Source organism: Lepisma saccharinum, chromosome 18 (genome assembly GCF_977018435.1).
Source record: "Lepisma saccharinum chromosome 18, izLepSacc3.1, whole genome shotgun sequence".
In the NCBI taxonomy this organism is placed as follows: domain Eukaryota; kingdom Metazoa; phylum Arthropoda; class Insecta; order Zygentoma; family Lepismatidae; genus Lepisma; species Lepisma saccharinum.
The window spans coordinates 25,916,729-25,930,987 of NC_139246.1; the positions used below are offsets into that span (position 1 = coordinate 25,916,729).

Here is a 14,259-nt window from a genome sequence, read left to right on the forward strand (position 1 = left end):
AAGGCTATGTGCTGTTGTTTGATTAAAAAAATTACTTACAAATCTAAAGTAGGATGCTGTCCTTCATGATCGTGAAATTCGTCAATTGTTTTAAGAATAACACATTTGTCAAATTGGTCCACGTCACTTTAAATTTCTTTCTCTAGCATGGTTTGTAAGGCGTTGCTAATCCCTTCCCAGTTACTTTGTTGCAATCATTTTCATTTAAGATGCATTTCAAAGTACTTACTGACACACCAGTAACCGCAGCAACACAGTATTGCACTTGTTTAACATTCAACGCAAGACCACTGTCTTCTAAAAATTATGCAATTTTGAGATAATTTATCTACTCTGACTGGGAATCACTTGGCTTTTTCCAAGATTCTTTCCAGTTTTCACCTCAGCTTCCACTGAACAACACAGGTCAACAATTACAGTCCTCTTGGTAACATGATCTGCACCCCCTCCCTTTTCCCCAGAGAGGAATAGGAGGGGAGGGAGGATGCCTCTTTCGCCAAGGGGACTAAATCAATGGGGGTTTCACCGACAAAGAATCTTCAGTCATTCTTTTCCTTGAACTATCACCTTCTCAAACTGTCGGTTCAAAAAACTAAATGCAGACACCAGTAAGTACCGAACATCGCCACCAAGCTCTGAAGTTAGATTATGGATATAGGTAATTGTTAAAGCAGTTAGCAACTCTGATCTCAGTTGAACTCTCGCATCTTCATGCTGACGGCAGGCTTCTGCGCAGCTGAAGGCCAGAGCTCAAGCTAAACCGAATGGCCTGTATATATTAATGTATTAATATATACTAATATACCGTAAGTGACAAACAACTATATATCATATATAATGCGCAGTACAATCCAGTTTCAAGAAATGGCTTTCTTAGTTGTAGGTTGTAAAGCTGTTGCTATGCCAATCAAGAACGAATGGCATCATACCTATTCAATGAGTAACCTAAAATATTCCCTTGTGTAAACAATAAGTCACCAACCCATGCCACCTCCCCCCTCTTCTTCCACTGTGTTTATATCATCCCTAAGCTTTCACTCTTTAACCACCTTATTTATTCTGTGAAGAAAGATAAAAATTACGTTATGGATTTGCAGTGGCCAGGAAGTTATTTTCTATTATTTCTCGCCCAGCAAATAGAATTGATACGCATCCCATGTGACGGGGGGTGCATGCTCGAAATTCATCAAAATGGCACTGCTTTTCTTGGTATTGTAGAACATTACATTAGTAGAAAGTGAAAAATTGTGGGAAATGGCTTTCAAACTTTTATACATGGTTTTGCTCATTTCCTGTTTAAATTTTCTAAAATAAACTTCAAAATAAATACTTTTTTTGTGACTTAACGTAACATTTATAGGAGTCACATTCAGGACCCTCAAACTACCAGTTAGCAGCACAAGTGTTCTTCCATTAAGGCATTTACACACTTCATATATATAATATTATTTGGCCAGTAATGCTTTTTAATTATTGTTTTCTATTTTCTTATCTTTTCTTTCATCCAAAGTACCATTCAAATCAGAATGTTCCTTGATTTTGTGATGAGCTTATTTCAACCGCAATTTCACACTAGTCTCACTATCTTCAATGGAATACTGTTGACATATTCAGAAACTGCAGGATTTAAGCTTTTCAACGATATATAACATGATAGGGTTACGTAAACATGAAAAATCAATGCAAGTGTCGAGAGAATCATGGAAAGATCCTGTACGGTTTCATGTTGGCTGTCAGAATTATTCCGTGCATAATACGTACCACAGTTATTAGGGCAAAAATTTTGGAAAAAAGTGCGCATTATAAATGAGTAAATACGGTATTAGTGTTTTAGCAAATTGTTATTCGTTTTCTATGGAGCAAGGGACAAACGCCCATAGAGATCCATAGGGAAATGCAGTCGACATATGGGGACAAGTGTCTCGCTTTGAGAAGTGTGCGGTGGTGGTGTTGAGAGTTCGAAAATGGCCCTTCATGACAATAAGTGGTCGGGGCATTCTCGCTTTTCGCTCACAACCGAAAACATTGTCCACGTGGATGCAATGATGAAAGCGGATCCCTGTCTGCATCTGAAGGACATTTCCAAGGAGCTTGGCATTTCTTATGGCAGTGTTTACGATATCGTTCACGAATCCTTGGGGTATCAGAAGGTTTCATGTCGATGGGTGCCTAAGCTTTTGGGTGACCTGACCAAGGGCAAGCAAATGATGGCTTCACTGAAACATTTACAGCGTTACGCCGAGGAGGGTGAAAGTTTCCTGGATCTCATTGTCACTGGAGTTGAAACGTGGGTATTACATTCCAGAATCAAAGCAGCAGAGCATGGAGTGGAAACAGCTATCAGTCGGGAAGTTGATGCTCACAGTCTTCTGGGATCGCTGAGGACCACTCCTACTGAATTTCATGCCACGAGGTGACACCATCAATGCTGACAACTATTGCGGCACACTCTCACGTCTGCGAGCTGGCATCAGGGAAACGTGCTAAGGGATTCTCAATGTGGACAATGTGGTTATCCTCCACGATAACGCCAGGCCTCATGTGGCAAACAGGACCATTGACATACTTCAGTCATTCGAATGGGAGCATGCACCGTATAGTTCAGACCGTGACCCCAGTGATTTTCACTTCCTCGCAGGACAGAGGTTCATTTGTAATGATGAAGCGAAGACCGCTGTCCGGCAATGGTTCCACGATTAATCACCCGAATTCTACAACAGCGGCATCTCCAAACTATTTGCCATTCTTCCGTCGAGTCATGACTTTTAAAACCAATACCTATCTATAAAAAAACACTACAATAGCAATGCATAATATATAATTCCACAGATTAAGCTCATACTATAGAAAGATGGCGACGATGAAAATGGCATAATAAATAGTACCACCAAAACCAACACTATAATATATCTCAGAGAGGTACAAACCACAGAAATCGTCCGTATAGAACATAATCTTTATATACCATACATTTTTTTCTTTATCATGGGGGCACGGAGAGTATCCCACATGGCCTCATGGGTGATGCAAGTGTTGACTTACCTGCAATTTAAAATTTGATCAAACCTTGCACAATCTGAATCATGTTGGAGGACAACATAAAGAATACATCTTTGTAGCTAATCAGTGGTGATCTATTCTTTCTAGTTTTTGGACTTTTAACCACTGTTATTTTTTAAAAGAGATTTACCTACATTTCGGAGGCTGAATCTGCCTCCGTCTTCAGGGTAGCGTGTAGTCTGACCTTGACGTGGTCATCTGACAAAGTGGAGCCTGGGCCACTGATAATCCTACCTGGCAACTTTATGTATGCAGAGGTCCTTGTGACCAACAGACACGGTGGAGCCTAGGCCACCAAGAATAATCCTCCAAGGCAACCACTTATATGATCTAACAGACAACACGCTACCCTGAAGACGGAGGCAGATTCAGCCTCCGAAACGTAGGTAAATCTCTTTTAAAAAATAACAGTGGTTAAAAGTCCAAAAATCAGAATAAAGAATACATTATCGAATAAAATATTAAATGTGTATACCTTGATAAAGTGCTTCCTCTTCTTCATTATGGAGTAGAGCTCTGTACCTTTCCTCATCGCACATTTGCTCCACCTTCCGCTCGGCATCCGACAACCCAGACAGCCTGTCGAAGCCACCTGTGGGCGTTTCGTACTGCCGCAAGTCATACAAAGCACCACGACCATCATACCTGCAGGCAAAGCACAACAGTTAATACATCATAGAGAAAAACAAACACACAACTGCATTAACAGCACAGTAGATCATTTCATTGTGAAAGGTTAGGCACAAGAAATGCAGTCCTAATAAACAAGCTGGTTACAAAGGCAATAATTACACTATGATTGCACAGTATGGCATAGATTTCAATAATAGTAATTTAATCATTACTATCCCTTAATTTATTGGGATCCCCAAACTTTCATGAGTGCCAATTATTAGGAGAACCACAGCTGAGTTTGAAGTCTTACAAAAGCATTAATGTAACAATGGTTGTCATTTTGATTGTTCTGAAAAATAGCAGTTCTACTAGTTTGTGAATATATACCCATTATTTTGAAGGAAGAATCAACAGGTATTCCTTCTTGCCTTCCCTGTTTCACTCACTCACACAGATAACACCAATATGTATTACACGTAGTCACATTGGTGGCTGAGAATGGTCAACTCACTGAAGGTTACAGGTTTGGGTCCTCTGTTGAGTTGTTGAGTATTCATACACAGCCATCAATTTCATCTAATCATCATTGCAGTGTCAAAAGAAAGCAAGACAAAATAGAAAATATGAAAAGTAGCAAAGATACATGATACTTTTTCTACAAGGCTCGTGAACCTGTCATTAATTAAGGAAATGTTAATCATAACAATTGGTGTGAGATCTCGCTTAAAAATTTCTGTGGATACAAAATGAGTGGGGACTAAGACCTCAGATTATATTTATAGATCCTGAGGGTTCCATGTAATGAAATGGCTAACTCCCTTGCATACTAGTCAAGAATACCAGATAACAGCGATGATTTAAAAATCAACAATGTGCACAATGTCAAAAGTTGCTTCAGTTTGTTCAAAGTTTAGTTATGCTAAGATCAGCTAACTGGTACTGGACCAACAGTTTGAAGTGGGATCCAAACCACTATGAAATGTGTGTCTACTGAATGCGGGATCTCTTGAATACAAGGTGGCAGTGTTTCCAACTTAGTCAGAAGTAAACTGCCATTGTACTGGAATCATTAAAACACAATAAAAAATTCCTACAATTCATATTGATTTGGCTGATGGAATGGTAAAATTCAAGCATAATACACGATGCAATGCTGTTTTTGCAGGATGTGTTGCAAGTTGTAGGAAATTCAGGAGGTTTTTTCAAAATTCTGGAAATAAATGCAGTTCTCCTTAATGCTGAAGAGAACTGTAAGAAAAAGACTAACAACACACAGAGAGAAAATGTTGAAGAATATTTTACAGACTACTCCTACTACTTCAGCTTTCTCACAATACTTTTAGCAGCATACCATTTTGTTTTGCATAAAGGTGATATGGAGCAGGTTCACATGCACAAACATCAGTCCCCGAATCCCCCATGAAAACCATACACTGGATAATAAGTACAGGCATCCATCCACATTTTGTTTTTGACAGAAACACAAATGTGAAATAACACACTGTAATGTTAATTTGTCATGTTTTTGAAAGGTGTAAATTGCAATTTCCCACTATGTTTTGTCATGAAATGATGTGAAATGAACTTTTAAACATGAAATTTAAAGTTCACTTGCTCATGTGACACTTTCTCTGACATCTGAATCATACTGTGAGTTACGCAAATCTCAGAAAATGGATTAATTCTGCTCTAAATATTTGAGAAACAAAAAAAAAAAACATATTCCTTAACACAGGAATAAACTTAATACTCCAATAACTACATAAATGTGCCATTGGAAGGGGAAAGTTTATTTTGTGTAAATAAGTATAGTTTTTTAAATCAGATTTAGGATATTATTAAACACTTTTGATCCAAAATGTGACCAGTTTTTATATCAAAATCTTGATCTGTTATTCACCATAAGCATTTCTTACATTAATTCCTTGGAAAAGAACTTCAATTATCTCCATTCTTACACTTTCAAACAATTATTAACAAATTTAAAGATTTATTTTTACAATGGTGATAACGTGGTAATAAATGTGGACAAGGAAACTACTGCAATACTTAAATTAGAAGAAAGAATTAAGACCATCCTATATTGTACACTCAATCTGTCGCTGTGCGTAGGACAACTGAATATAAATGCATCTATGCCAGGGAATGAACAATCAAAATGACATTTTGGTCTCATTTACTCCACAAGTTGCAAATGTCCAGTAGTAAAAAATAACTCAGCTGCAATTCCCCTAACGGAATACAGTCCATATCAGTAACAACGAAAACAACCCAACATCAGTAAGATATCCCCTTCTCCCAAAACTCTCCAACCATTTCTTCTTGGTAAAAACCCTACATACCACACAGACACATGCCTGCCACGGCTTCAGCCTCACCTTCATATTGCAGACCGGCTTCCATGTTGGATGTTTTAGCAACACGGTGAGTCAGCATGCAAGCAAATAACCTGAAGAAAATTCAAGGCAACCTTCTGCGCCAAACCAACCTGTGGAAATCTAAACAGTTAATAAATGAACATTTAACATTGCAATCTCCCTGCGGAGCACATATTCACCTGACTCGGGCCAGCGTGAACGTGTGCTGGCAGGGTACCTCATACTTCACAGTTACTTCCACTTTTCCATGGGTTAAAGTTGTTTTTTATGAATTGAATAATCATCACACAATGCAAATATCTATTGCCAACTTATTGGACCCCCCCCCCTTTTTCTTTTCTCTTCTCAAAAAGTAAGAGCATGAGGCTCTGAATGGTCTAATCCAGTGTTCCAAAAGCTCTTGAGACGAGGAGCAGTTTTCAAGAAATAAGCTCATCACAGTACAACAGTCACTTTTGTAACCCCCCAAAAATACATGCATTTGTCTTTTTCCCTGTTTATTCAAGTTGTTACTCAATATTCTATCAAATCAAAAACAAGTACTAATTTTGGAATTCTAAACTTGATTGTTTCCATTGAAAGTTGTTAGAAATGGAAGCTCTAAGTATGAATTTCACAAACATCAATCTTGCACAAACACTTCTTCAGCATAATGGTGAAATTTTCATCTAGCACCCAAAGAGGTACTCAGCTAAATGACAGTGGTACTGATAATCAAAGGTATGTTTAACATAATGTTCATCATTGGTAGCATGTTCAATGTTTTACATGTTGTGCAGGTGCATGTGGGCAAAGTTAACTGTTGTGACATGATTTCTGTCTATCATACTTGTCATAACTACACTGCTTGACAAATACTTCAAGAGCTAAATTCTTTCTACCCAATACTAACTTATGCACAGTTCATACCTGCACAAATTTACAATTATGAGACCTTGTCACTTTAATTTATTCCAACTTCTTCATGGGGTACAAAATGCTCCACAGAGCACAGTTTTGGAACTGCTGATCTAATATTTAACACTTGACCTTTGGGTTTGGGTGTCGAACCATCATTGTGACTACTTGAAAACAAATGGAAACCCTGAGAAAAAATGCTTGAAATCTGCAACAATGAAACCTGATGTGCTGATCCAACAAAAGTCAGTCAGACAATTGTGTCATGTGGAGCTTAGATACTTATTAACCAATAAATACTCTATTAATTACTTAAGCCAATCTTTAAAAATGAACTAAATATCACAGGATGTGGCCTCTCCCACTAAAATAATTTGTTAAGGTGGTGAAGGAGGCAGATGGCCTCCTCCCCGACCCTGTTCAGACATGTGTGACATTAGATAAAGAACAAGGAAACATTGTGCAAGTAAAAATACAGAGCAAAATTAACAAAAAACGAAATACAGATCAAGAAAAGTTTACTCAATTTTGGGTGACAAAAAATGGAATAAGATATAAAGAAACTGTGAAACAAGAGGCATTAATAAACAGGTAAATCTTAATGTTTACTTTTGTAGGTCTACCTAAAAAGATTACTAAATATACAATTAAAAAAGGGCATGATAATATTCACTGACAAAATTTCTAAAAAGTGCTACTTAATTAGAAGATAAATAAATTAAGGACAGTTTCCCTTAAACATCAGCAAAATAACATCATTATAAACCATGTTCAATACAAGTCATACATTAATTATAATGTGCAAAACACAATAATATACAATTACAGCCTCTCTTATTGTTAAGAATATTAAACATTTCTGTGAAGCAATCATATGATGCAAAACACATTCACTTCATAATAGAATTTGACAATTATAAGCTGGACATACTGGTATCTTTGCTCTATTTGTTTTTAAGTTATGCAAATGGTATATTAGTTGTGTGTCAGATTATTTTTCATATGGCCAACTTATAAAAAGCCGGTAAATGTCTGTTATATCGGAGACACATTAAAATCGGATATTTTGTATTTTGGATGGTTCGTACTTACCAACTGTGTATTGCGGAATATAGTTGAAGGTGCCATTATGCTTTTTACACGAAAATAACTTCAATTTTTCACATTAAGAGTTATTTTTTTGGTTCTTTTCTTCCACTGTGGAACATACAATATGGCGTGCACAGCTGTGGATCATCGCGATCATCATGTTTTGTCGATTTGGAGTGGGTATGCAGTGTTTCCAACCTTCTTAACCGAAAAATACCTACTTTCGTGTTCATTATGTCATCACAAACCATTGACGGATAGCCCCACGAACCATTGACAGATAGTCCCAAAAACCATTCATGATAGCTGCATGGACCATTTCTGTCAAGGTTAGGTTAGGTAAGCATAGTTAAAAAAAAAATATCTTAAAAAAAGGCACGTTTGGAAACACTGGCGAGAGGGCGTGACTTTCGACGCTTGCGCCATCTGCAGGTACATAATGGAAACAACGGCATAATGTTGCTGCTTTGCACAAAATGCAAGTTTATTATATCAAAAGTGCTTATTTCTTGTTATGCAGCATTCTACGGTGAGAAAATACATCCACGAACTTTCAAAATGCTACAGAAACTCATTTCCGTAAGTAGTTTCTTCTGTAAAAATTAAGAAATGTGTCTCCGATATAACAGTCATTTACCAAAAAGCCTTGTACTAAGTAGGAAGCAGACATGATGTTCTGTTCTGATGGTTTTGTGGCTTTGACAAGCTAATTTTAAATTAAAGGATGTAACTTTATTTAGCCATGTTAACGAGAGACATGAGAATAACTGCGATGAAGAGACGCACTGAATTTTCTAATCATCTCTTATCCATACTACTTGACAAAAATACACACACCGCGGACGCAAGTCACTGCAGCTTTATTTGTACAAAAGGGCCAAAAATTACAGAAAACTACACAACCGCAACTCGTAGAAGCAAACACAAATTGCACCTTAATACTTCGTGATTCTATCACATTTCTTTAAACCAATATTACAGAGGCAAAAGAAGGAAGCACAAATTGCATCGTAACACTTCGAGATTCCGTCACAATTCCAACATTACAGAGGCAAGAATGCTTTATTACGTATTTTTTGGTCCTACACAAATTACAAACAAACAGATACTAATTAAAAATTTTCTAATCATCTCTTATCCATACTACTTGACAAAAATACACACACCGCGGACGCAAGTCACTGCAGCTTTATTTGTACAAAAGGGCCAAAAATTACAGAAAACTACACAACCGCAACTCGTAGAAGCAAACACAAATTGCACCTTAATACTTCGTGATTCTATCACATTTCTTTAAACCAATATTACAGAGGCAAAAGAAGGAAGCACAAATTGCATCGTAACACTTCGAGATTCCGTCACAATTCCTACATTACAGAGGCAAGAATGCTTTATTACGTATTTTTTGGTCCTACACAAATTACAAACAAACAGATACTAATTAAAATCAATTAATTTGTACGTATTACTACACTAAAATCTAAGATTGCTATTACCAAATGACCAGCGATATGAAACGAACCTGTCAATTTTGAGTGATTCATCTCCCATCCAAGGTATGAGATGCTTTCCTTGATCAATGAATAAGGCCTTCTCATCATCTCTAAATAATTTGCAAGAATATCCAAAAACTAACAATTCCTCGTCATCTTCTTTCTTGCGAAGTATTCCGGTATCACTGTATTGCCATGTTTGCCTCGAGACAGCCATTTTCTCTGCTCAGAGATGCCGGAGTGCCGGAAGAGCCAGCCCGGAGCACCCGAAGATGCTGGTCTCAAAGCACAACACTAGTGCAACCATCTATTCTGACGTCAGACGAGAAAGTCTACGTTCAGGGGATCATTGCCCCCCCTCCCCCCAACCTTCGATGGAAGTCAATTCTAAGGGGGGCAAACGTCGACGGCGTAGGCACAGCAAGGGGGTACAGAGGAGCAATTGCTCCCCTCGATTGCAAATGTTATGCAAATAAAGACACATTTCGTAAAATTCTCCTGCTCGCTTCGCTCGCGATTTCCTAAAGTCTTAACGAAACGGACGAATTCAACGAAGATAACTTGACTCGTGAATCTGGTGAAAACCGATATTTTACAGACGGGACGCTCTAGACGAAAGCGCAGCGTTTTGTTTAGAGAAAGTTTCCGTATGGCGTCCAGCGGAAGGCATGTCCTTCTGGCAGAAATAAACTCTATTGCGGACACTGTTACTCATTTTAATTACATTGTAAGAACAGTTAAAGCACACTCGTCTTGTGCATGTTGCTTCATATCGCTCTCTGTAAAAATTACACTACATTTTACGAACTAGTGCAGTTTGAAGCCATTATGCACGCGCGTTGTCTGCAAGCAGCAAACAAACCAGAATCCTGGCCCGTGCGTTTTGTGAATCTTGTTCTTGCACGAAACGCACGGAAAGCGACTTTTTCGACAGCATAACGAACCTCACGAAACGCACGAGAGCACTTATAGGCCAGTCAACAAGGGGCCCAATAATGGATAAAATCAGGGAAAGCTGGAACAAATTTTATAATCTTCATAAAAGGGTTTTTAACAACATACTAATTTTGCACCCCTCTACCATCCCGTATTTGGCCACCAATTTGGAAAAAAGGCGCCCAAAATCAGTTTTTTTGCAAATGTCTCGCTTGGAAAGCATTTTATAGCAAAAGAGGTTATGACAAAAAATAATGCACATAAAAATCTCTACAAAAAATGTTCTGTGCATTTTTCTTCTAGGATGTGCCGTTTGGATGCTACCTGGGCGAGAAATTTTACGTTTTTTTCGTGCCCAGTTTTGCAAGTGCGGAACTCACGAAAATATATTTTCCATGATGTTTTGTAGTAACAGGTGCGGCAGTGAAACGGGCGATTTTGCAACCCTGTAAATAGCAAGTTACGTAAGGAATCAGAAAACGGGAGTGGTGCCATCTGGACAACAAAACTTTGCCATTGACACTGATATCGGTGTTCAGTCGAAATGGAGTCGTGAACCCGTGAATAGTGTTGCTCACGGGACGAGACGGGACAGGCTTTTAAAAATTCGAGACGAGACGAGATTGATCATGTGTCATAAGACAAACGAATATTCGAGACGAGACAGCATTTCCACGAGACGAGACAGGCCAAAGTCTCGTCTCGTGGGCAACACTACCCGTGAACAACGCGGTTTTGCTGTAAAGGCGTTTACAAAACCAACGACAGCTACGTCTCCGCGCAGCGTTTTTGTCACACGCCTTTACGGCAAAACCGCGTTGTTCACGGGTTCACGACGCCATTTCGACTGAACACCGATATCAGTGTCAATGGCAAAGTTTTGTTGTCCAGGTGGCACCACTTCCGTTTTCTGATTCCTTACGTAACTTGCTATTTCCAGGGTTGCAAAATCGCCCGTTTCACTGCCGCACCTGTTATTTATCTTCTATAAAACTACACTTATTACATTTGTTTTTCTTACAGAATGTCATTTATGAGTTCAATTGCTTTTACCATTGCATGTAGTTCTTTATGTCAGGTGTGTGCATTAGATAATATGTTTCGTCTCAAAGAGAAGATAACTCCAAAGAAGTATGATGACTTCTTCCAAAAAGGTTCTTTCACAATAAAACGCCATTGTAATGAACGGTCCCGGGTTCGATACCCTTGGAGACACATTGCACAGTGGTTCGGATCCCACTTTAAACTGTAGGACCAGTCCCGATTAACCTTGCTGTGCGTAAAGTGGACTTAGAACAACAATTGAAACCACAATATAATGATCAGAAAAGTTCTGGTCAAATATAACGAGTGAGACGTGATGCGCTCCATTAACGGCCGGTTTTTCAATGTCCAGTTATTCTCTCTGCTAACTATCAGCCAGTTGGAGATAATCGCCACTCTTAACCAGCACCGGTTTTTTCAACGTGAAAGTAACTGGCAGTTAGCAAATCCTAAGTTTGTACTCCAGAATGGTATGTTGGTAATGAAGCGCGGAAAAATGGAGAATCGATCTGCGAAGATCAGGTTGCATATTTATCTGCATGAAACTAAAAATAATTCTACGTGCGAAGATTTCTTTCTATTGTCAATACTAACAAATCAGTTGATTGTTAGCGGCTATGTACAGTCACGAACACTTCTGGGTTGTAACCGACCCTATTGCAAGTCCATTGGATTGACCCATGTGACGGTGACTGTTCAAGGCTAAATAAATATACGTATAAACAGTGGTGCTCTTTACTGTTTTTCTATATGTCCATGGTGTTACCATGTTCAGAAGTCAGAGTTAGTAGTTTAATCATAAGCTCATTCGAGCAGGGGTGCCCCACCCCCAAGGCTCATGACGCACTCCCCCAAAAGATAGAACATTGCCCCTGGCGAATTATTTACTCAAATTATTTTGGTCAGTCAAAAATTGCGGAACAATATAATACAGACATATTTAAGCAATATATGTTTACTTTAGGTAATTTAGGCTCGCTTTCATGTTTGCTAACATAAAACATACAAAAGTGCTCAGGCTCACTGCCATTGTTAGTGTAATGAACCTTATTTTTAACAGTTTGCCTGCTTGGCTAACCTTGTATTATTGCGAACAGCACGTCTCCCTCCTACCAAACCGATTCTAAACGCATGAGAGGGGGGTGTTTCATTTTAACCCCATTGCCCACAGGTAGGTAGCAAAACTGTACACAATAATTCTGGTGCGGAAGTTGATGACCTAAAAAATATAGGTATATGACCTATAGAATGTCCTAAAAATGAAAAAAAATGACGTAAAAAATGCAAAAAATGACCATTAAATTTGTTAGTTTCATGTTAAAAATTGAAATGAAAAGGAAATTAGCCTAAACAAAATGCAATCTTGCTTTTAAAAAAAGGCACCACATGATACCACATACACATTCAATTAAAATATGCAACAAGGATTTAAAATGGAAACAACCGAATAATTTTAAAACAATTTAATGAAAATGTAGTTTCCCCCGAGACAACAAAGACTGTCACCAGTTCAGCATTTCATTTGCTTGTAAATTGCAATCCTGCGAGATATATATAGGCCTATGATCACCTTGGTGAAAAGACTCAAGAATATTACCAAAATGAAAGAAGTGACGAAATATGACTAGACAAGACACCGAATATTGCGGGAAAATGCCGAAAATCGGGAAAAATGACATAAAACCTGAAAATTGGCAAAAAATGTCAAAAAATGTACTTTAAGATTATATTTTTTGGGTTCTAGAGGAAGTGTAATATTGTGTATATTTAATGGGCATCGTGTCCGAGATGTTAGAAAAAAGATGACATTTTATCAACTTCCGCTCCCAAATAATAATCATAACTAAAAATCAATAACATGCCAATCAAAGAAACGATCCCCTTATTGGGCGTCATGAATCCCCCCTGCATTCGAGTGGAAACAGTATATACTTGTTTAACTAAAACTGAATATTTATGGATCAATGTATGTGATTGTCAAACTGCTCTTCTGGTTTACAATCTGCAGTCGTTAGTTCTAAATCAGGAAAATACTTCAAACAATGCCATCAACTTTTAAGCCAACAACAATGCAGCGAAAGATAAAACAAGCTGGAGTAGGGGCTTAGTCATCAGCAAGATTCAGACTGCGTGTTGTTACACTTGTTGTATTGTGCGTCTGTTCAAACTTGTTGGAAGTAAATAGAAGGAAGTACGCAACGTTTAGTAAAGGTAAGTCCGAAGTTTTGAAAATAATGTACCACTGTTTCTCAACCGCCGTGCCGCGAGAGGTACCCCTGAAATATTTTTTTTCCAGCCAACATAATTAAAATCAAATTAATGACTTGAGTTTTTCGGGTATACTAATGTAATTGATATCCCAATTAGTATCATTTAGAAATGTTTGGTGTTCACGCTGCAAAATGCCGAGAAAATCAGCACTTACCAAATTAATTGATTCATTTGCTTTATTTTACTTCGCCTTGCTAATTTGCGAAGATAGAGATTAGTGATGATGTGATGAAATTGATGAATGGACACTCACAAATATCCATGCTCAGGCCGGGTTTCGAACCCCGGGACCCCTTATGTATTCATCTTATGTAATAATAAGAACCTCTCTTGCATTACCAAATTAATTAAATGATGTTGGCTTAAGGAAACTACAAAATTTCATTACATCTGCTAGATGGCAACTAATTTGAACATATTTTTTATATTTGTCATGAGGTCTAGGCATAATCGAACTTTTACTTTGTATCATTATG

At 38.0% G+C, this 14,259-nt stretch overlaps 1 protein-coding gene across 6 annotated transcripts in view; it reads right to left on the minus strand.

The window, feature by feature from the left end:
• Nucleotides 1-14,259, minus strand: part of su(w[a]) (suppressor of white-apricot) — a 78,039-nt gene that overhangs the window by 58,827 nt on the left and 4,953 nt on the right. For 2 of the 6 annotated variants that reach the window (XM_083140362.1, XM_083140361.1), the window contains exons 1-2: nt 9,562-9,785; nt 3,536-3,705 (exon numbers count right to left, since the gene is read on the minus strand). In XM_083140362.1, the coding sequence (XP_082996488.1) occupies nt 3,536-3,705; nt 9,562-9,749 (358 nt within the window). In that variant the 5' untranslated portion in view covers nt 9,750-9,785. The other 4 variants (XM_083140364.1, XM_083140365.1, XM_083140366.1 and 1 more) reach the window with 4 other exon arrangements.